At 33.0% G+C, this 22,571-nt stretch overlaps 1 protein-coding gene across 9 annotated transcripts in view; it reads right to left on the reverse strand.

Moving 5' to 3' along the window:
• LOC126885706 (uncharacterized protein CG43867) overlaps positions 1-22,571 on the reverse strand; it is a 351,135-nt gene that overhangs the window by 17,491 nt on the left and 311,073 nt on the right. For 6 of the 9 annotated variants that reach the window (XM_050652440.1, XM_050652431.1, XM_050652462.1 and 3 more), the window contains one exon: positions 9,661-9,891. In XM_050652440.1, coding sequence (XP_050508397.1) covers positions 9,661-9,891 — 231 coding nt within the window. The remainder of the gene's footprint in view (positions 1-9,660; positions 9,892-22,571) is intronic. The other 3 variants (XM_050652457.1, XM_050652466.1, XM_050652448.1) reach the window with 1 other exon arrangement.

Below are 22,571 nucleotides of genomic sequence, written 5' to 3' on the forward strand. Positions count from 1 at the left end.
AGGGTATCGTTCAACCATAATCTATAGCTAGCACCTAGCATCCGGTGACTATAAACTCTTTCCCTTTGAAGTCACACCCCTACTGCAAGCATTTTCCAAGCGACAATGTTTCAAAAATAAATCCAGCAGTTAATGAAAAATAAACAACTGGTATACTGTTTTAAAAAAATACATCGGGCTTAAGGCAGATATAGAAAAGAAACAAACGGTGACGAAACGACAGGAATAACTAATTTTAGACCACGGTATGTAGTTAGGCTCTAAATCAATTTTTCTCTATTATTAACAATTATATTTATATACAAACCATAATATTCTAAATCAATCATAATATTCCCAGTAAAATATATGTATAATGCTATGTGACAATCTGAGTTATTTTTACTATGGTAGTGTTACTGTAAACCAGAAATGATAACACCAGAGTTAAGTCATGATATGTATCTGTGCATGATGTGAAAACACCTGTGATGATGCAATGAATTGGGATGTCTAAAGGAAAAGTGTGGTGTGTCGTCTTTGATACAATTTGAAGTTTTCATAAAGTGCATTGTGTTTACAGAATATGTATAAGAAGTAAAATATTTATACAGTATTTTAGTTTTTATAAAATAAAAAACTGAAACAAACCGAGACTTTTTGTTAAACCTTAAGTTTAGTTAGGTAGTGTCTATTAATATTTTTTGCTAAAAATACTCATTGACTTAAAAGCAATATTAAACAACAACGCACTATTTCTTCTTCTGTTCATCTTTGAATTTCTGGACTTCTATTCCACTCTTGCCTAATGCAACTCATAGATATGTAAATATTTCTACAGTTTCAATATTGTCCTCTAATTCAACTGTACGTCGGTTTCCCCTAGCTCCTACCTGTGTTAGCTCTTTTGTCTTGTGAATATTTATTTCTAGCTCGCTCTCTTTTGCCCTCGATTTTAATGGTGAATATATTTCTGCTGAGTCTTCTGTTCTGCGAAACGTAATGCTGATGCCATCGGCACAGGCGGTAATATGTATCGAGCTATTTTATAGATTAGCTCTTCCTATATTCAACTATCTTATCACATATATTTGAGAGTCAAATTGAATAGTATCGGTGAGCCCTTCCGTTGATCCTTTGACCATAGGGCTTTTCATCGATTGTCATTGTTTCGAGCTTCTGTCATATGTTGTATAATCTGTGTATAATATTAATATCATTAATTTGATATTCAGACTCGTTTTTGTTAAGTCTATTTTCAGCTACCGTAAAACAATTGCCACAAAACCACTTTAAATTAACACAATCTTGTTTAATTTTTAACACTTGATCTTTCACTTTAGCACAATGCAAATGATATGGTTTAATACATAAATCGCAAACGATATACTTATTATTTACAATAAAATTATCAGCACATTGGACACACGTCTGTATGCCCGGCGCCATTTTTGACTACTAAACGACCGACATATACAAGGATTATACGACATAATATGACAGAAGCTTGAAACAAATTAGTGTGAATGAAAAGCCCTATTGAAAAATTCTGAGTGAGCTCATTTTTTGTATTCTGACAGTTGGTGTTGCAGATGTTATGAATATTTGATAGAACTTGTGGCTATTAATCGAGTCGTAGGCCTGTTTGAAATTTAATAATATATTGTGGATGCCAGTATCGTATTAACACGATTTGTTTAGAATTTGTTTCACTTTTTGAAAAGCGTTTTGATATTCCCCGAAAATATTTTCTGTTAATTATTGGAGTCGTTGTTTCGGTATGTATGAGTTTGTTGATTACAAGTAGATAAATATCAAAAGCTACGATTTGTAAAATACGTTTAGTGGAGTCACTGAAGGTGGATATGAGCTATTACCTCCGATTTCGTTGAACCTCCATCGATTTGCATGAAAATTGGTGAGTGGTTAGAGGATATCTCAAGGAACAAAGGTGACATGGTGCCAACTTGCGATTTTACCCTGGGGGTGGATGCCACCCCTTCTCGGGGGTGAAAATTATTTTATTAAAAATAACCCCATAATTCGATAGAAAGACAAATTTCAAGCAAAATTTGTCATATAAAGTTATTAAAATAAATCAAAACGTTTTGAGTTATTAAAGATCAAAGATTTTAATTTTTCTTGAGAAAAAAGCATGTTTTTAACCAATTTTTCATCAATAACTCAAAAAGTGTAAGTTTTTACAAAAAAGATATTATTATCCAAATTGAAGCTAATAAAAAATAAAATAAACCCCTTACTACAAAAACCTTTTAGTGTTAACTAAAAGTGAGTTATAGGTACCTAATTGAATGTATATTTTTTTCGGCGAGCAAAAAAACTGTAAGTATTCAAGCTGAAATAACGGGAAATTAATGCATTTTATTACATAAACTTATTAAACATTTGTCAAAGTACTTAAAAATATCTATTAAATGAGCCCCGAACATGTTTATAGCGTTAAACTTTATGCTCCAAAATTTTTTCAAAATTTATGCTCCAAAATTTTTTCAAAATTTATCTTTTAAAAAGTTTCCAAAAAATGTTATGGTTTTTTTTTAATAACTCCGTTCGTGTTTACGATATCAGGTTCATATAAAAACTGTTTGAAAGTTAATTCCTAGTGCTATTTAAGCACGTTGAACCTAATCTTTTAAGCCACTTATTTTTTTTTTTTAAATAAAAGGTTAAATGACCCCGGTTGCATGGTTCCCACAGCAAAATTTAAGATTTAAACGTTTCTATCTCGGTTATTTTTCACCCTATAGAAATAGTAAAACCGGTAAAATATTTGACATAGGAAAAACTAAAATTTGGTTATACATAATTTTTTACGTATATTAAGTATTTTTTGAGTTATTATCAAAAGAATATGAGAATAACAATAATTTTAAAAATTATGATTTTTTTAAATTATATATTTTTTTCAAAAATATGCATTCTAAACCGGTCAAAATTATCGAACACATTACTTATGCTAATATAAAGAAGTTATTGTAAGGATTACTATAAATTTTAATTTTTGTGGAAATGGCGTATGTTTTATTTTTCACTTTTTCCTAAAAAATTCGAAACGGTTCTTTTATTTTCATTATACCTTGCTTAATTTTGACGCTATTACCTTGTTCTGAAGCTCATTTGATAGGTATTCCAAAGTACTTTGGCAAATGTTTAGCAGGAATATTTTATACATTGCATCGTTTTCCCGTTATTTAAGCTTGAATACTTAGATTTGAGTACTCGTCGAAAAAATACACATTCAATTGCCAATAACTCACTTTGAACTAACATTAGTTTAGTTCTTTATGTGAGTAATGTATTTGATTTTTTATTATCTTCAATTTCAGTAATAATAACTTTTTTGTAAAAGCTTATAGTTTTTGATTTATACGTGAAAAACCGATTTAAAACAAGCATTTTTTTACGAAAAAATAAAATCTTTGGTCTTTAATAGCTCAAAAACTGTTGATTTATTTTAATAACTTTATATAACAAATTTTGTTTACAATTTGTCCCTCTATCGACTTATGGTATTATTTTTAATAAAATAATTTTCACTCCCGAGAAGGGGTGGCATCCACACCCAGGGTAAAAGCGTAAGTTGGCATCATGTCACCTTTGTTCCTTGAGGTATCCTCTAATTACTCACCAATTTTCATGAAAATCGATAAAGGTTCAACGAAATCGGAGGTGAAAACCTTCAGTGACTGCACTAGTTTATATTTTCAAAATTCGACAATGATTCTGGTTTTTATAAAAGATAACTCTTTGGTGTTAACAGAAGTGCCTAAAAGCAGATGAGTTTTCTGATAAATTAAGTTATCCAATCTTACTAACTTATAACTAGTGTGGATAGTGGTTGATAGTAATTCAGTTTTATTTAGGTAATTTGCCATCTTGTTCTTTCTGTTGCTGTTGTCAACTGTGTAGCAAATATAGACTTTTATTTTTTGATTCAGTTGTAAATCCACATGTTAATGGCAAAATATTAACACATTACTAAATGTTATATCTTTCTTATATCGAGATATGTATCAAATGCGTTCGAAGTTGTGTTATGTTTACAAAAAAATTGACAAACATACCTAATCGAGTATAAATTGTGTGTACAAATAATAGAACAATTCAATATATTTTTGGAAATAAACAAAAGTAGAAAAGGGTAGAGAGAACATACACAGGCATATCTATCTGGCTATACTAATCTATTAAAAAAATTAATAAAACTGTAAATCATACAAATAAAAAGGAAAATAACGAAACACCAACAGTCTCATCAGTTGCAAGGGGGGAACACCAATTATAGACATAGGTAAATGGAAGTGAAATGAAAACGAAGGCATGCAAATTTTGTTCATAAACAATATATGACTATAAATAATTACTGCATGTTTAGACTGTAGTTAACAAATGCTAGTTTCGCTTTATTTGAGCTCATCAGCTTTTATCTAAGTTCTATATTTTACTCTATCTTAACCCAATGAAGATCAATATCGTGAAACTATTCATATTTAACTAATCATGTTTAAGATAAATTCGTTTATGTCATTGTTTCCAAAGTATACTCATATATTATCTATTTAATAGCAATAATATATTTATTGTGATAATTATGAACAATATACAAGGATATTGTAAACATTTATTTGTAAAAAAGTAATGCTTTAATCCATTGTTTCCGCGATTGCGGAAAGTTGATTAATTTAACAGCTTTATATAAAATGTCTTCATTTACGGAAAATGAATACGAAAGCTGTATTCTTTATATTTATAAAACATTAATTTTTTCGATAGGACACTCTAGTCAGAAGATATCGAATTTTACTGCCAAGATGATACAAATTTCATGCTACACAAAAGGTGCTAATAATCATTTTTGTTCAAAATTCAGATTCTTGGTAAGTAATAAATCTACGTTTCCTCACCCTCCACACACGTGGGTGTTTTAGGGGAAAGTTTGGCGGTAGGATTGGCAAATTTTTTTCCATCTTTTTTGGGGTCTCGAAATTAACATTCCCAGCAAAATTCAGCTTGTTTGTGTAATACAGTTAGAATAGTGAGTCAAACCAGTGAATCTCCCATTTGAAGAAGACTGCCTGGTTGATTCCCTATTTATAACTTTATAACTTATTTAGGTGTATAGCCTTTAGTCTGCAACAAACAATGGCAGACCATGTACCTACTATAAATTCCATTATCTATAAAATTTATCATTAAAAATTTCAATACTACTTCAGTTTATAATAACCTTGTATATTCTTTGTGTTATAATTATTTTGTTAGCGACCAATTGTTTTAAAGATTTTAAAATGTAATGAGGGTATAGTTTTTTGGGGATGAATGAAAAAATAACGTGCTAGGCGAAAGCACTGAGCATGTTCAATAAAAACCAAATATAATGTAGATCTTCTAAGGTTACCAAAGCATGTTGTTTATTATTATATTTTGTAATCAATAACTAAAATATAATAAAATTGAAATGTGACACTTTTTCAAATAAATATACAAGCTAAACATCATTATCAACAAAAAACTGAAGTGCACCAGTGAACAAATACTTTTTCCACCTACCTCTACCGAAAGTATACTTTTCCGGACCTGATTGTAGGGAGCAAAGTTGTACTTTTCCTCCCTAGGGAGGAGAATATTTTTCCTCCCTAGGGAGGAAAAGTAAAAGTGACGTCATGGTATTTCATTCATAAAATATAACTTATTGACGCCCTGTACAATATCTATTTTCTATTACGTAAGCATCTATACATTTTAACGTTTATTTAAAAACACTCTATATTTTGCAGAATAGTAAAAAACTGTAAATTGTTATTCTGATTTAACAATGTTTACATTAATACTTTGACTTATATTTGACAGTTGACAGTTATATTGTACCTACTTGTTAGTTTTAGTTCTAATAAATTTTGTTGGTTAGTTACATAAATAAATTAAGTAAAAATGAAAAAATGACTTGTTATTTGAGGAAGGTGGAAAAACCATATGTATAACATGGGAGTAAAGTGCCTTTTCCTCCCTTGAATGATTACTGCCCTCCGCTACGCGTCAGGCAGTAAACTTCATTCTCGGGAGGAAAAGTAGCACTTTCCTCCCTTGTTATACAAATAGCTATTTTAATATATTTCAGCTGTATGATTTATTTAAACACCCTCGTTGCGGAAGCAGCCATTATTATGTCATTTTTCTTATTTCTCAGTCTTTTAGGTCAGCGCCATTGGGCGTTATAAGTTTCATTTTGGTTTGTTTAGCAAAACATCATTAAATTTGGGCCTTACACGATGTCATTTGTACATTTTAGATTTGGTTTTTACCATAATATAATATATCCCATTACATGTCATTTTAAAATTTAAACTCGTTTAGCAAGTTCAAGTAATTTTATTCTTTTTAATAGTTAAATCATCATAAATTAAGCAGTTAAATTCCTTAATATTGACATGGTTGTGGAATACCAGCAGACCAATTTAGCGGTAATGATTCATTGGTTGAAAAACCTGAGTTGAATTTGGTAAACAAAACTGGACATAACTGTCCATCGGAAACAGTATTCGTTTCATCACTCTTTATTATAACAAAGCAATCAATGCCTTGTTCTGAACTTGATATTGAGTTTATCAAGTATTGTAATGGTAGTTATTTTTCTTCAAATTGTGGATGGCCGTAACACAGAAGCAAGATACTGGCTTTCTACGCCAGAGCGCATGAGTTCGATTCTCGATACCAACAAGGATGTTTTTATTTTCTAAATTAGGGCCATATACAGTACGCATTAGTAAAAGTTATCAAAGAAAAAATGAAGTAAAGAGCTTCCACCTTCCAGAGGTGTAGTCACCCATAAAACTATTATAAATTGTATACGCAGAAAGACAGGTTTTAAGAATACCCATAGTAGGATGTCGTTATCCGCCATACTGCCTTCGGTTGTCATTAAGTTTACCATAATTTGTTTTTATGGATGTTTATCAAAGTTATTATCTAAGAGGCGAAAGCCACTAGATCTTTCCTTCGTAATCAAAGAGAGGGGAAAATTCCCTTGAAGTTTGTACCAAGAGCAAAGCTATACTTCGTTAATGTTGATGTCAGTTAAATGCAGACAACAGATGGACCAAAATTCATACTGGCATATCCCCATTCTTGCTACATTGGTGTAGTAGAAATCTTTTTGATTTTTTTACAAATATTCTGCAAAATTCCTTTGCCAACATAAATAATAAACAACATATCTTTGGCAAAACTAAAATCTGCCAGTGATACTGAAATCAACCATATACATATCAGCAACCATATTATATACATATAACAGATTATTTTTGCTACTATTGTAGTTTACTGTATGTTGTATAGTATCTGTTGTTTTATATGATATGCGAATATGTTTGCTAGATTGTATGGCAGATTGCTTTTCAATATCCCAAACATTATAAAACTCTGTTGCAACTAACTTTGTTCTAATATATAATTACACTGAATGGTGATGATGTTAGATAGTTAATACACTTAGTGACGAAACTTAAAAAACCAATTAATTTAGTGAAACTTATTTTAAAAGATCTACTACGAAAATATCTTTACTGTTATTCTGTGATAACTTTAGCAAATTGTGAGTGATATGAAGAAACGCATGTGTGTCTCAGTTCTAATATATAGAGCAGAAACATTGACCTTTACCAAAAAACTAGCTAATAAAATACAAGTGGCATACAGCGCAAAGTGAATATAGATTTCAGATACAGAGTTTCAAATCAGATAGTTTAATATAACTGCTAGAATTGAATACAGCTTAGGAAAGGAAGATCTAATCAGATATATAAAGGTCAATAGACTAAGATGGACAGGGCATGCAATACGCAGTAACGACAATCGCTTAAATAATGTGTTTTGGGAAAGACCAGATGGGAGAAGGTCTGTAGGACGGCCTAAATGGTGGAAAGATGCAGTCAGAGAAGATCTCGGGAAAATGAGAGTAAGACAATGGGAATTAGTGGTAGAGGACCGACAAACATGGAAGGCAATAGTAAACGAGGCAAAGACTTACGAAGAATTGTAACGCCATTAATGATGATTATGATAAATAGCTATTAATATATAAGGGCTATATAAATAGAACTTAAAAAAATTTGATTTGCATGTCCAGTGTTTTCTGAATCTCACGTTGGATACTATGCTATGAGGACAAAATCCATGTGCTTTGTCCTGTTTTACTTTAGTTAAAGCGAGACCAAAACAAGATGGTCTTAGAAGTTAAAATATAAGTATCTACGGGTCATTCCATTTCAATTTCAAATCACTCAATTTTGGAGCAAAAAAAAATTTGGGCCTCCGATTTGTCTGAAAATTGGTATATAGCTTCTGCGGGACGTAAAAATAAGATATTTAAGGTCAAAAAATCTTCTTCTTCTTTTTTTCTCAAAATGTTATTTTATGCGATTTTACAGTGATTTGGTGTTTATTTATACAAATTTGCATTTTCTATCGTAAAGTATCAATGTAAAACATAATATTTTAATAAAAAGGGCTCAAAAATGTCATTATATGGCATTATAACAAGTTACGTTGATTCAAATCAAGCTTTTGATCAAATTTTATAGTGTAGAATACGTTAAAATACCGTTTTTTACATTTTTCTCCATTCCCAAAATACATCATAATCTATTTGGCTGAAAGTTTGCCCACAGATAGACAAAACATAGGACTTCAAGTGGTGAGAAGGATTTGAATTATATTACAATACCAAAAAAGTTACATGCAATATTATAGTCAAAAATATAGGCGTCTACTGTAAGTACAATTAACTCGAAAATATCGACCTCACGACAAAAATTGTTAAAAAGAAATTGTAATAATTGTAAATACGATTTATTTGGAACAATTTCAGTTCCTACCATTTTTGTCGAAAGGTTAAAAATGGCGGAGATATTGAGCAAAACAGGTTCTCCTATAAAATCAAGATGGCGGCTAACGTAACGGAGGAATTCATTCGTGATTTTAAATTTAGGCTACTATTGACTCCCCTAAAGATCAGAAAAATAAAATTTTGGGCAGCTTGGCATTCAAGGTCAAATGCTATCCCGACTGGACTAATATATACTTTTGAGTCTGATATTACTGCATGTAACTTTTTTGGTATTGTAATATAATTCAAATCCTTCTAACCACTTAAAGTCCTATCTTTTGGCTATCTGTGGGAAAATTTTCAGCCAAATCGATGATGATGTATTTTGGGAATGGAGGAAAATGTAAAAAAACGGTATTTTAACGTTTTTTACACTATAAAATTTGATCAAACACTTGATTTGATTCAAAATAACTTGTTATAATGCCATATAATGACATTTTTGAGTCCTTTATATTAAAATATTATGTTTTTCATTGATACTTGACGACAGAAAATGCAAACTTGTTTAAATAAATACCAAATCACTGTAAAATCGTATAAAATAACATTTTGAGAAAAAAAGAAGAAGAAGATTTTTTGACCTTAAATATCTTATTTTTACGTCCCGCAGAAGCTATATACCAATTTTCAGACAAGTCGGAGATCCAAAATTTTTTGCCTGAGTGATTTGACATGGAATGTACCCTACAGTATCCTCTTTTTGTTATACCAGTAACAGTAAAGATATTTTCAGAACTAAACGTATAAAAACTAAATAAACGAAGCACACTTACGCTCTTTTTTAGCAATTTTTGAGTGGATACCTGGACTCCTAGTTTCGGCAGAGGAGCACTTTTGCTCGTTTGCTTCACCAAGGCGCAGATTATCTCAGACTGCAGTTCGGGCATATCAAGGCATTGTTGCAAGGCGTTTTGAGCAAGTACCACGTGGTAGTCGATGCCAGCTTGATCCACGGCTGCCGACATGAACAGTTGTAGGCATTTGAACAGTTTTATCGCTTCAGCCTAAAAAAGTATAAACAGGTCAAGCCTTCAAATTATTATCCCGTAAGTCTTAAATAACTCATAGCCTCTGAAGAGCACTGTAACATCGATTATCAACGAATGAAGTTGAAAAACCAGGAAGAATGTGTTGAACCAGATTCTGAGATTCCAACCAATGAAGTTGAAGAACTGTTCTTCGCTCAACATGTTCTTTTTCTTCCTGGACCCCGCTTTCCAAGTATTTTTTCTTGCAGGATGGCTTGGAAGAGGGCATATCTGGAATTATTTGTGATATTCATAATGTGTCTTATATATTGCAACTTTCGAGATATGATGGTGGACAGTCGTGACCAGACATCTCGTAACGCGACAGTTCGTAACCGTACAATTGGTAACGGACAACTCGTAACAGCGACAGTTCGTAACGGCGACACTTCGTAACAGCGATAGTTCGTAACTATACAAATTCGTAACGGACAATTCGTAACGTCCAAATTGAATTATTCTGTTTATTTTTGTTAACGTCGAAACTAACTGTTATTACAGTTACAATTGAAATTATGTTTATCAATTTAACGAAATAGTAGGTACCTGGATAAACATATTTAACACATTTTGTATATCGTGTTTCAGACTATATTAAACGTCTTTAAACACATACAAACTTTAAATATTTAAATACATACAAACTCTTAACAATATTTTTAAAAGTTTATTTCTCTTATTATTCCTTAAATTTGCATATACCTACTTACAGTTGATCCGCGAATCTTTACCCGTGCGTCATCATTTAAAGCATACGAAATAAGTCGATGATAAGTCGGAAATTAAAATTTACTAAACGCAACTTGTGACTTGCTGTTGCGTTTAGTAAATTTTAATTTCCGACTTATCATCGACTTATTTCGTATGCTTTACAATACTTTACATGATGACGCACGGGTAAAGATTCGCGGACTCAACTGTAGACAAAGGAATAATGAAGTAATTCGTGAAATCTTTAAGCCGACAACCGTCTTTAGACATTCCTAACTTTCTAAGTAAACATTTTTCTAAGTAAAGTATTTTATTTAAATAATTTTTATTTGCGTGTTTAAATACTTTTATTATAAGTATTCTGAAACACAAATAATATGGAATGCTTTAAAATGTTTATCCTGATACTGATTCTTTAAATTGATAAACATAATTTCATTTATAACTGTAATAACACTAGTTTTCACGTTAACAAAAATAAACATCATAATTCAATTTGGGCATTCCGAATTGTCCGTTACAAACTTGTATAGTTACCAACTGTCGCCGTTACGAAGTGACGCTGTTACGAACTGTCGCTGTTACGAATTGTCCGTTACCAATTGTCCGGTTACGAACTGTCGCGTTACGAGATGTCATGGAACCGGTGGACAGTATCTCTCGGTTCTTATTCGTTTTTATGAGGATCTCCTTATAGTCCTTGGGCTCACATATAAAATTATTATTTATGACCACACCGTCGAAACTTTTTGTACTTGTTATTTGGGTGGAGTCGGACAAATTTGGAGCTTGGCGCATTATGGTAGTGGGGTCGTTTGTCTGTCAAGCTGTCACGAAGTTGTCAATTTTATGCGAGAAAAATATTTATAACCACATTGGTCATTTTATTTTAATCAATGGTTTTTATCATATAAACAGCAAAAACAATTTTGTCGGACAAAAATATTGGGCCATATGACGCGTCGGACACAATATGTCAAATTTATGAAAATAATAAATTTATTACCACATGGCTAATTTTAACAGAATCTACCATAAACATTTTTACAATAATTTGGTAATCTTGTCGGACATTTTTCACGAGACATATGCGCAGTCGGGTGCGCCGATCGGGTGCGCCGAAGATGTCAATTTCCTGGAATTTTTTTATTTAGTATCACAGCTGTCATTTTTATTTTGTACTGCTTTTTTACATGTGTAATACATAATGTATCACTTGTCGGACAAAAATAATGGGTCCAAAATTTTCCGAAATTTTCCCTCTTTCGGAAATTGTTTTTTGAAAATTCAAGAAAAGAAACTACAGAACGATGTTAGTCATTGTTCAAGGAGTGTGTACACAAATTTTCAGATCAAAATTTTTCCAAAATTTTTTCCTATTGTCTAAAAATTTTTTGGAAAATTTTGGGTACAACTCTACGTCTACGCCCTTTCAAATGTTGTACTTAGTGTGTACCAATTTTCAGGTAAATCGATTCAAAAGTAACCGAGAAAAACTGTTTTAAATTTTTTTTAACAGTGCCTCCTCTTAAGCGCGTCGATAACCTAAAAGAATTAAGTTTTCTGTTCGTTTGTCATAATATTTTTGTAAGACAATTACGTTTATTGTTTAAGAACATAATTACTTGTAACGTTGTAACCTACTACTTTGTCGGAAAAATGGTTGTGAAGATAAAGGATGCACGAACCCAGCATAGTTTAAAAGTATAGTTTACTAATAAAAATTAAATTTTTTGTCCGACTGTCTGTAACCCTTATAGTAGGGTTATATTTTTTTTTGGTACTAAAATTTGATTGATGAAGAGAAAGGAGTAGTGAGAAACGGCTTAACAAGTTAAAATTAGAATGAAGATAACAAATTAATTATGAGGATGAGGATGAGACGTAAAAGCTCAGGAAGTGGAGATCGGCTTATTTTCGTGCTGTTGTTTAGGGGAGAAAGAGATAGTGATAAAGGAAGAAACCAGAAAAATTAAAAAGTAATGAAATACTTAAAAGAAAAGAACTGACCTATAATCAATAAACCAAAGATGGGCGCCAGAAGTAAATGCCTTTTAGAGCCTTTACTTCGTTGATAGAACAGTGTGGGAGACTAGAAAAGAGAGAGAGAGAGAGATATAGAGAGAGAGATATATAGAGAGAGAGATATAGAGAGAGATATATATATATAGAGAGAGAGAGAGATATAGAGAGAGAGAGAGAGAGAAATATATATAGAGAGAGAGAAAGAGAGAGGGGGAAAGAGAGAGAGAGAAAGAGAGAGAAATAAGGAGAAAGATATAAACAATCCAAATAACTTAATCCTGAAATAAAATATTATATGAACACATATGGTTGAGAGATATCAGGTGCAGGTGAAATGATACAAACCCAATAGGTATACCTTATTTTTATTGTGTAAAAAAAATACCTAGATATATGTAAAGTAAGATTTTGGTAACTAATGTATATATATATAATGTAAAATTTCTAGCTAAAAATATAAATAATGTATAATAATGTAAAACATTGGCTTGCAAGATAAATATATAATAGTAAAATTTAATTAATAATATAAATAATGAATATGAGTAATGTTAAAATTTTGGTTGCCAATATATAAGCAGATAACGTAAAAGTTTCCGACTATTAAATGATTTCTATGAGTTTACGTTTCTTTCAGATACAAACAATAAAGAGACAGAAAAACAATAGTGAGTGCTAGTCAACAGAACCAGATGATATTCTTCATAATACCGTATTAATATACTTGTATATTATCTACCACAATACCTAAGTTATTATGTAATGAACCCTATAGAGACCAATGCTCTAGGTCTATAAGTACTTATGTTCCCTTACATGCATTGAGATTTAGATGAAAAATTGACAAAATATTATTTGTTGTGTAGACACAACCGATAGTAAAAGATATGATAAGGGAAGTTAAAAAATAATCTAATGCTTAACAACAAATGTAGAATAAATATATAATATATTGCGGAACACAATTCGGTCTATAAATGAGAACATTAATTAAGTACACTTATCTTTGTTCCAATCTAGATGAAATTCCTTCAGCTCTAATTCCAAGTGTTGGCTTATGGACGTGCCGGTTTATCAGACGGTAAGCGGCTCTATGAGTATACACATCTTAGGGAAGATTTACGTTCCAGATAATTAATAGGAATGTTATTTTTAGTGCATTTTCCATATAAGTTGTCTTTGTGGGATATTAAAAGCTTGGTTCTATTTTATAATTCTCTAGGTACGGCAGACGTTCATTTTAGGTATATTATATCTTTACAGATATATTTAGCTTGCTTTGTAATTGCAATTCCAAAATAGATTTATTGAATATCTCCTATTCTTTTATGTATGACATCTGCCGTTTTTTCTCCAACACATATTTGTCTGTATTTGACCTTCTTAAGTCGTTGGTTAGCTAGCACTAATTCTGTTTTCATTTTCCTACCTCGATCGTAAGGTAACTTTTTGTTATTCGATGTTAATTATTACGGTTGTCGGGAGTGGCTACTCGTAAACGTAGCGGAACGCTACATTCCCCCTCCACTCGATATAATTTTCCTTCAGAAAATTATTCTGGCAAAAACCAAAACGAAGTTTATTCTTGGCAGGGTTAGTACTTTAATATGGGTCAGGAGTAGTAGCTCCTAGCAGTTGTGGCTGTAGTTACAGTCACAACCACTCCACAAAGTTAAAGATAGGATTAGTACATCAACTAACTAATCTAATCTAACCTAAAACATTAATTTTGAATTTGGCTCAAAGTGGGTAAACATCCACATTATACCACATATTTACACAAGGGAAATAAAAGGCAACACTTCTCATGCTTCCGAGCATGGAAGAGTGCGGGCACAAAAGTATGACACACTTGTGTGGATCCAACACAAGAGTGCATCAAGGTAAGTTCCCAAGATTCCGGAACCGGTATGGTTTACGGAGATCGCGAGAAAGGAACTTTTCCTTCCTTAACGTAGACAAGGACTAGTCTGATGATCTGCATCCAGACTTTATTTACGAATGAACCGTATACTAGGTATCTTAAAGTTTACTAATAGTTATTCTTGCTGTACCATTACTTACATCAATTAAACTTATTAAATCGTTCACATTAAAGGCTTAGATTACACGTAACCCCAAATTGTTATCAACGTGAACTAAAGGTACTAGAAAAAAAATATTCCTGACTAAAACAAAGTATCCACCCAACTACATAAAGAACCATTAAATTTGGCCTTACTCACTATCGGACTCACTATCGATTTGGATATTAGCACCTAAGTTAATCCAAAGATGAGCACAAAATTTATTGTTGACATATTCAACCGAGAGTAACCAGGATATTCTCCAACCGATTCAAAACATGGTATCAAAGATAACTTAAGGTAAGGAAATAGAGATGTAACATAACTCTCTTAGGTAAGATAAGATAAGATAAGATAAAGTGAAGTACGATACGCTAAGTTAAATATATTATATATCCAATGCAGATATAAACCAGGTAGTTAAGAATGCACAGCAAAACAAAAAATGGACAAACAAAACAGTTCCACAAATGGATAGCCATTATCGTATCCATCCAAATATGGTTCCGTCAGTATAATTCATAATCCATTCCCGAATTGACTTAATATAATCACAGGTAATAATCATTGAAAGGTAACCTAAAGATAACCTAACTCAATATCTGTATCCGATAAATCTATAGCCTAAGGCTACAGCTGATTTCAGTGTACGATATACCAAAACGTTTGATAATCAGTGTATTTTTATACTAACACATGTATAAGCATCAACACAAGTAAGTTCTTAACTACAATTTCTCAAAGGTAAAACTAAAATTTAAGAACCAAAATCAAACAATTTCATCTGAAACCGTATATTTATAGATCAGATAAGAAAACGAAAATCAAATATTAGAGTAGTCACTAAACAACAGCTAATGAATGTATTTTCCAAAATTATTGATATAACAACCATCAACGAAATTAATATTAAAGGTATTGGGTTATCGCCTTGTACAAGAAAAAAATCCATTGTATAACTTGATGAAGACTTAATCTATGCTACAGAACCGAAGATGGTCAACGACCATATTCGCCACATAGCGACTCCAGGTAAAAGTACATCCATCACAAAATATAGCATGGATTACGAAATCCGCTAACGATCTAGTCCGGAATTTGATCAACGAATTCGAACCCACGTATTATGCTTAGATACACCTATATACCCATATACAACAAAATTTACTAATAAAAGTGAAAAGACAATATTTAAAAGCAATTTACCTATAACAGTCTAATATTTTGAGAAGTGATAATAATGGAATACCCTGTATAATGCATTTATTACACCAGACAAATGTTATGACATTCCCTGTGCAAACGCTGAGTCCATAATATATGTGAACACTTAACTATCAAGGTAAAATCAAGAGCAGAGGTAAAAATAATAATTACCAAATAGCAAAAATAAGAGTTTTTTTAGGAAACTAGCAAGTTGCAGACTGCGATAAAAGGTTCCAAAATTAATGCAGAACGCAAGTTAATACCTAATCATCCTCTGAGGTCGAGGACTCAGAATCCATGACTGTTTTATCAGGTAGGAGATCTTTGACATGAAAACGACCAATTCGTTTATTGGACGAATTGTCTTTTAGTTCATAGACAAGAGGCGATATGACTTTTAAAACCGTACATGGAATATACTTCTGACAAAATTTCGCCGCTATGGCATCATTTTTACTTGATTTCACAAAATTTCGTTTTAGGACTCGGTCTCCAGGATAAAAACGTAACGGTCTTTTCCTTAAATTATAATATTTCTGGGAACGTAAATAAGAAGATTTCAATCTCTTCCGAATATCGGCAAATATAGGGGGTAGGTTTTGGAGATCCTCTAGTCGATGAAGATTCTCAGAAACTTGTGGTAAAGTAGTTGCATTATCGGAAATTAAACCAAAATAATCGCCTGAGAGAGGAACATTTCGACCAAAGTTAAGATACGCGGGAGAACATTTAGTGACCTCGTGAGTGGAAGTCCTTATGGCTTGGGCAACAGAATGAATGTATTGATCCCACGACCTATGGTCCTCAAATGTATAAGACCTTAAAGCGGTAACAATACTACGATTTACACGTTCTGAGTGGTTCGCTTGAGGGTGATATGCAGCATTATAGAAAATCTTCTGCACCCTATATTTGGACATAAGAGTCTTGAAAGCGTTCGAGATAAATTGGGGCCCATTGTCACAGGAGACAATTTGAGGAACACCAAATACTAAAAATACTTGTTCTTCCAAATACTTAATAATTGCTGGGACTGTGGCTTTCCGAAGAGGGCAAACCAAAGGAAATTTGGTGAAATAGTCCACTACTACGAGACAATAAGTATTTCCTGTATAGCTACGAGGGTATGGACCAATTAAATCGAGAGAAATCATCTGCCAAGGGAAATTAATATTTCTAAAAGAACCCATAAGACCAGCTTGTGGTAAGTTACTTGGTTTACAAGTAGCACAAACTATGCATTTAGAGATGTACCTTTTAATGGATTTGCGCATGCCAGGCCAATAATATAACTCAGCAATACGGTGGTAAGTTTTATAGAAACCAAAATGGCCAGCAGTAACTTCGTCATGACACATACGCAAAATATTTTCCCTGTTTGGCGTAGGTACAACTATTTTCCATTCGGTCATATTCGATAATACCTCAACAGAACTTAAAATGTGTTTGTACAGCACATTGTTCTCCACCTTAAAATCGGGATATCTTTGTGGGTCTTGAGTAACCTTATCGACCATATTTTGATACCACGCATCAGGAGTTAATGAAGATAGATCTAAAACATTAATATCAAAAACACGGGAAAGAGCATCAGCAACCACTACTCCGGCTGCCTTTCGATGGACAATCTTATACGAATAGGCAGTCAGTTTACATATCCATCGGGAAAGTCTCTGAGAAGGGTTTTTCATGCTGTGAAGCCATACCAAAGAACTATGGTCCGTAATTATCGTGAAATTACGACCCTCTAAATAATAACGAAAAGCTTCTAAACCCTGAATAATAGCTAAGAGTTCTTTCTCCGTAGTCGAATAGTTTTTCTGCGCCTTATTCAGTTTCTTACTTGTATAAGCTATTGGGTGTTCAGAGCCATCTTTCACCTGAAATAGCACGCCACCAGAAGCGGTGTTAGAACAATCGGTCATCAGATAAAAATGTTCGTTAAAATTAGGTGAGATCATGACTGGAGCGCTCGTTAGTGCATCTTTAACGCGCCTAAACGCTTCATCGGCCTCAGGAGTCCAAATAATCGTTTGGCCTTTTTTCCTATCCTTCAGAAGGTCAGTAAGGGGTGATAGTAAGGTAGAATAAGACGGAACAAACCGACGATAATATCCACACATGCCTAAAATTCTGCGAATTTGGGTGGTAGTTTTTGGGATGGGAAAATCTCTTATAGCGGCGACCTTTTCAGGGTCTGTCCTAAGACCCTGGTTATCAACCATATAGCCTAAAAACTTCAAACTTGGTCGACAAAATTGACATTTATCAAGATTAACCGTTAAATTGGCCTCTTTTAACCGGACAAATAATTTATTCAAAATTTCGATATGAGTAGAAAAATCCGGGGTGACTACCAAGATATCATCAAGATAATAAAACACGTAGGGCTCTAACTGAGGACCTATTACTATATCCATGAGACGACACATAGTTTGGGGAGCAGATACTAACCCAAAAGGCATTGTTACAAATTGAAACAATCCTTTACCATTGACGGCAAAAGCGGTATATTTCCTACTCTCAGTACTAAGAGGTATTTGTAAAAAAGCTTTTGAAAGATCTATAGACGATATGAACTTCGAGTTTTGAAGTTTGCTCAAAATAATATCAATTCGAGGGATCGGGTAAGCATCCCGATTTACTGTGATGCTGTTTAACTTACGTCCATCAAAACAGACCCTAAATGATCCATTCTTTTTTTTCGTGAGCCATAATGGACTACTATAGGAAGAGGTAGACGGTTCGATGATATTAAGTTTAAGCATTTCATCAATCTCTTGGTCTAAATCTTTTTGCCACGCTTGGGGTATCGGATATTGGTATTGCCTAAATGGTGTGGGATTATTCACTTCAATAGAATGGGAAAGCAAGGTAGTACGGCCTAACTTATCCGTAGAGGAGATAGAATTAAACTTGGAGATAGTTTCTTGTAACTGATTTTGTTCCTCATTTGATAAACTAGAAAAATCTTGTACGGCATTCAAGCTCGAAATATTAAATGAAGATATAGACATAGAAAAATCAGAGCAGTTAAGTGTGCTATTAAAAACATTAAGAAAGTCCATTCCAAGGATAACTGAATTTTGCACTGAGGGGATAACATAAAAAGTAACATTTCTGCGGATATTCGCTACTGAGACTTCTGTTACGAATTTGCCCGTGATGGGTTGTACAGTGCCATCAGCAGTCGATACTTGAAGAGAAGAAATCGGGTTAACTTTGACTTTATCGTTGTCTATTAAACGAAGAGATAAAGAACCTAGTAACGATATGTTTGAACCACTGTCCAGAAGTGCTAAACAAGATTGACCTAATACTTCGATAGGGAGATACGGACGATTATCGTTATGTTTCCTAACTAATAGAGAATTTAAATCTAAGGTTGTTTTATCAATCACTATGGGGTTGCCAGAAAATTGAGATAAAGGTAGACAGGTATCTCCTTCCTTAATTTTTCTGGAAGAAGAAGGTAAAGGTAACGGAATTAACGCAGAGTTAAGTTCTTGCTCGAGACAAGGAGATGGGAGATTTAATGAAGATACTGAGAAAGAAACACTATCATTATCTGATTCGACATTAAAGGGTGTCTGCTTCAGAAAACTTAATCTTGAGATAGGTTGTTGTTTGAAGTTGTTGTCTTTTTGGACGAAATACCTTTCCCTTTTCGACTGGTAGAAGGTACGGGAGGGCTTGACGTGTTGAGTCCTGTATTGTTTATGGAAGTTACGGAATTCCCTGATGGAGAGACTGTCAGAGGAGGGCTCAGGGTACAATCCTCTAAACGACCGTTTCCCTGACAATTCCTACAGTTGGGTTTAGTGGTATTTTCAAGGCCACACCCAAAACAAAAGGGACGCAATCTGGGGTTTGGGCATGCAGAGAAGGCATGTCCCTGAGTATAACAATTCCAACATACGATCGTGGAGGTAACGGTAGATACATTGTGTTTCGGTACTTTATTTTGCCATGATCGATTTCGTGAAAAGGAATTCTGACTAGAAGACGGGAAAGGACGAGACGAAACTACAGTTGAGGGTTGATTAGACCAAGAAAATGTTTCTTCTAACCGCTTACATTTTTCCGTAAGTTCGTCGATACTACGGATTTCTAGAAGAGCTAGTTGAGAGTGATATGAGGGTAACAAAGATTTCATGATGATTCTTACCTTTTCGGATTCCGTGAGAGGAATGTCAAGACGACTACACAACCCAAGGATGTTGTTGATAAACATAGTAACGGGTTCATTCTGGAGTTGTTTCCGCTTTTTAATGTCATCCAAAAGATCATCTTGGTAGGAATATGGTAGGAAATCAGCTTTAAGTTTTTGCACCAGATCTTTCCAGCAAGAAAGGTTAGAGCGATTATTCATAAACCAAGTGAACGCAGGACCGGTAAACAACTCAGCGGAGGCTGCAAATAAGTCATCCTCTGGAATACATCTAGAGATTCGCAAACATTCAACTTTCTCTAAGAAAGCGACAACAGTATCACGATCACCTGTACCAGAAAAAGAAATACCCCATTTATGAACTTGGGCAGATTTAGAAAATGGGAAGGGTGACGCATTGTGTATGGGTGCATTTGGAGTGGAGGTAGCAGCTGGGTTTCCCCGAGCATCGAGGTCACCTTCAATATCCAAGATTTTGACTGCGACGGTTTTCTGGTATAATTCCTGTTCATCGGTATCACACTCTAAGCGACTTACTCGTTCAGATAAATGAGCTACTCTAGACGACAATCTAGCAAAGGTAGGATCCAGTATTGTACCCCTGAATATCCCGATTTTCTGGGTAAGGTCTTTCAGTGTGTCCTCAATCTCCTCCTTATGTTTGTCAAAGGGAATACAGGAGGAAGAAATTTGCCGAAAACTCCTATTTTCCTTCTCCTGTCGCAGAGCTCCACGCAATATTTTGCGTTTAGCCTCGACGGTAGGATATTCAGTAACATCAATACTTCGGATTTTAAGCTCGTAATCTAACTCTTTTACCAGTAAATGATCAACTTTAAAAGTGGACATTTTAAAAAAGAAACTTTCAGTATCAAGACAAAACACCCCAATGAAGGTTAGATAGATAAACTCAATAAAAAAAAATTTTACAACTGGCACAAAGCCCGCAAATTTAATCGCATACAGTAATCTAAAATTGAGATAGAAATCAGAACCTAATAAACATATACCTATAACCCAAAATATATAATTGTGTGGATACAAGTGCCAGTACAGGATATCATAATAATTATAAGATACCAAAAAATATGTAACGTATAAAAATGTAAAAATTCAGTTTATTAAATATTAACGTCACCTTCAATAAACATTTATATATTACCTTTTAACTTATGTTCGTATACCACCCAACAATTCATGCTATATCCTCAATTCTAAAATAATTTCCCTTACACCTGTATACTCTCTCAAAAAAAAACAAAATGATACACTGCTACTATCAACTTTTTCTTTTTTTTTTTTTTTTTTTCCAAAACAACAAACAAACTAAGTGATAATTCGCAATAACCAAATTGAATAAGAGAATGTAGTGTAACTAACACTAAATCACCACCTAAATGAAAAACAACAGCCCCACGTTGGGCGCCACTTTGTAACCCTTATAGTAGGGTTATATTTTTTTTTGGTACTAAAATTTGATTGATGAAGAGAAAGGAGTAGTGAGAAACGGCTTAACAAGTTAAAATTAGAATGAAGATAACAAATTAATTATGAGGATGAGGATGAGACGTAAAAGCTCAGGAAGTGGAGATCGGCTTATTTTCGTGCTGTTGTTTAGGGGAGAAAGAGATAGTGATAAAGGAAGAAACCAGAAAAATTAAAAAGTAATGAAATACTTAAAAGAAAAGAACTGACCTATAATCAATAAACCAAAGATGGGCGCCAGAAGTAAATGCCTTTTAGAGCCTTTACTTCGTTGATAGAACAGTGTGGGAGACTAGAAAAGAGAGAGAGAGAGAGATATAGAGAGAGAGATATATAGAGAGAGAGATATAGAGAGAGATATATATATATAGAGAGAGAGAGAGAGATATAGAGAGAGAGAGAGAGAGAAATATATATAGAGAGAGAGAAAGAGAGAGGGGGAAAGAGAGAGAGAGAAAGAGAGAGAAATAAGGAGAAAGATATAAACAATCCAAATAACTTAATCCTGAAATAAAATATTATATGAACACATATGGTTGAGAGATATCAGGTGCAGGTGAAATGATACAAACCCAATAGGTATACCTTATTTTTATTGTGTAAAAAAAAATACCTAGATATATGTAAAGTAAGATTTTGGTAACTAATGTATATATATATAATGTAAAATTTCTAGCTAAAAATATAAATAATGTATAATAATGTAAAACATTGGCTTGCAAGATAAATATATAATAGTAAAATTTAATTAATAATATAAATAATGAATATGAGTAATGTTAAAATTTTGGTTGCCAATATATAAGCAGATAACGTAAAAGTTTCCGACTATTAAATGATTTCTATGAGTTTACGTTTCTTTCAGATACAAACAATAAAGAGACAGAAAAACAATAGTGAGTGCTAGTCAACAGAACCAGATGATATTCTTCATAATACCGTATTAATATACTTGTATATTATCTACCACAATACCTAAGTTATTATGTAAT

The sequence above is a fragment of the Diabrotica virgifera genome, chromosome 1 (assembly GCF_917563875.1).
Source record: "Diabrotica virgifera virgifera chromosome 1, PGI_DIABVI_V3a".
Classification (NCBI taxonomy): domain Eukaryota; kingdom Metazoa; phylum Arthropoda; class Insecta; order Coleoptera; family Chrysomelidae; genus Diabrotica; species Diabrotica virgifera.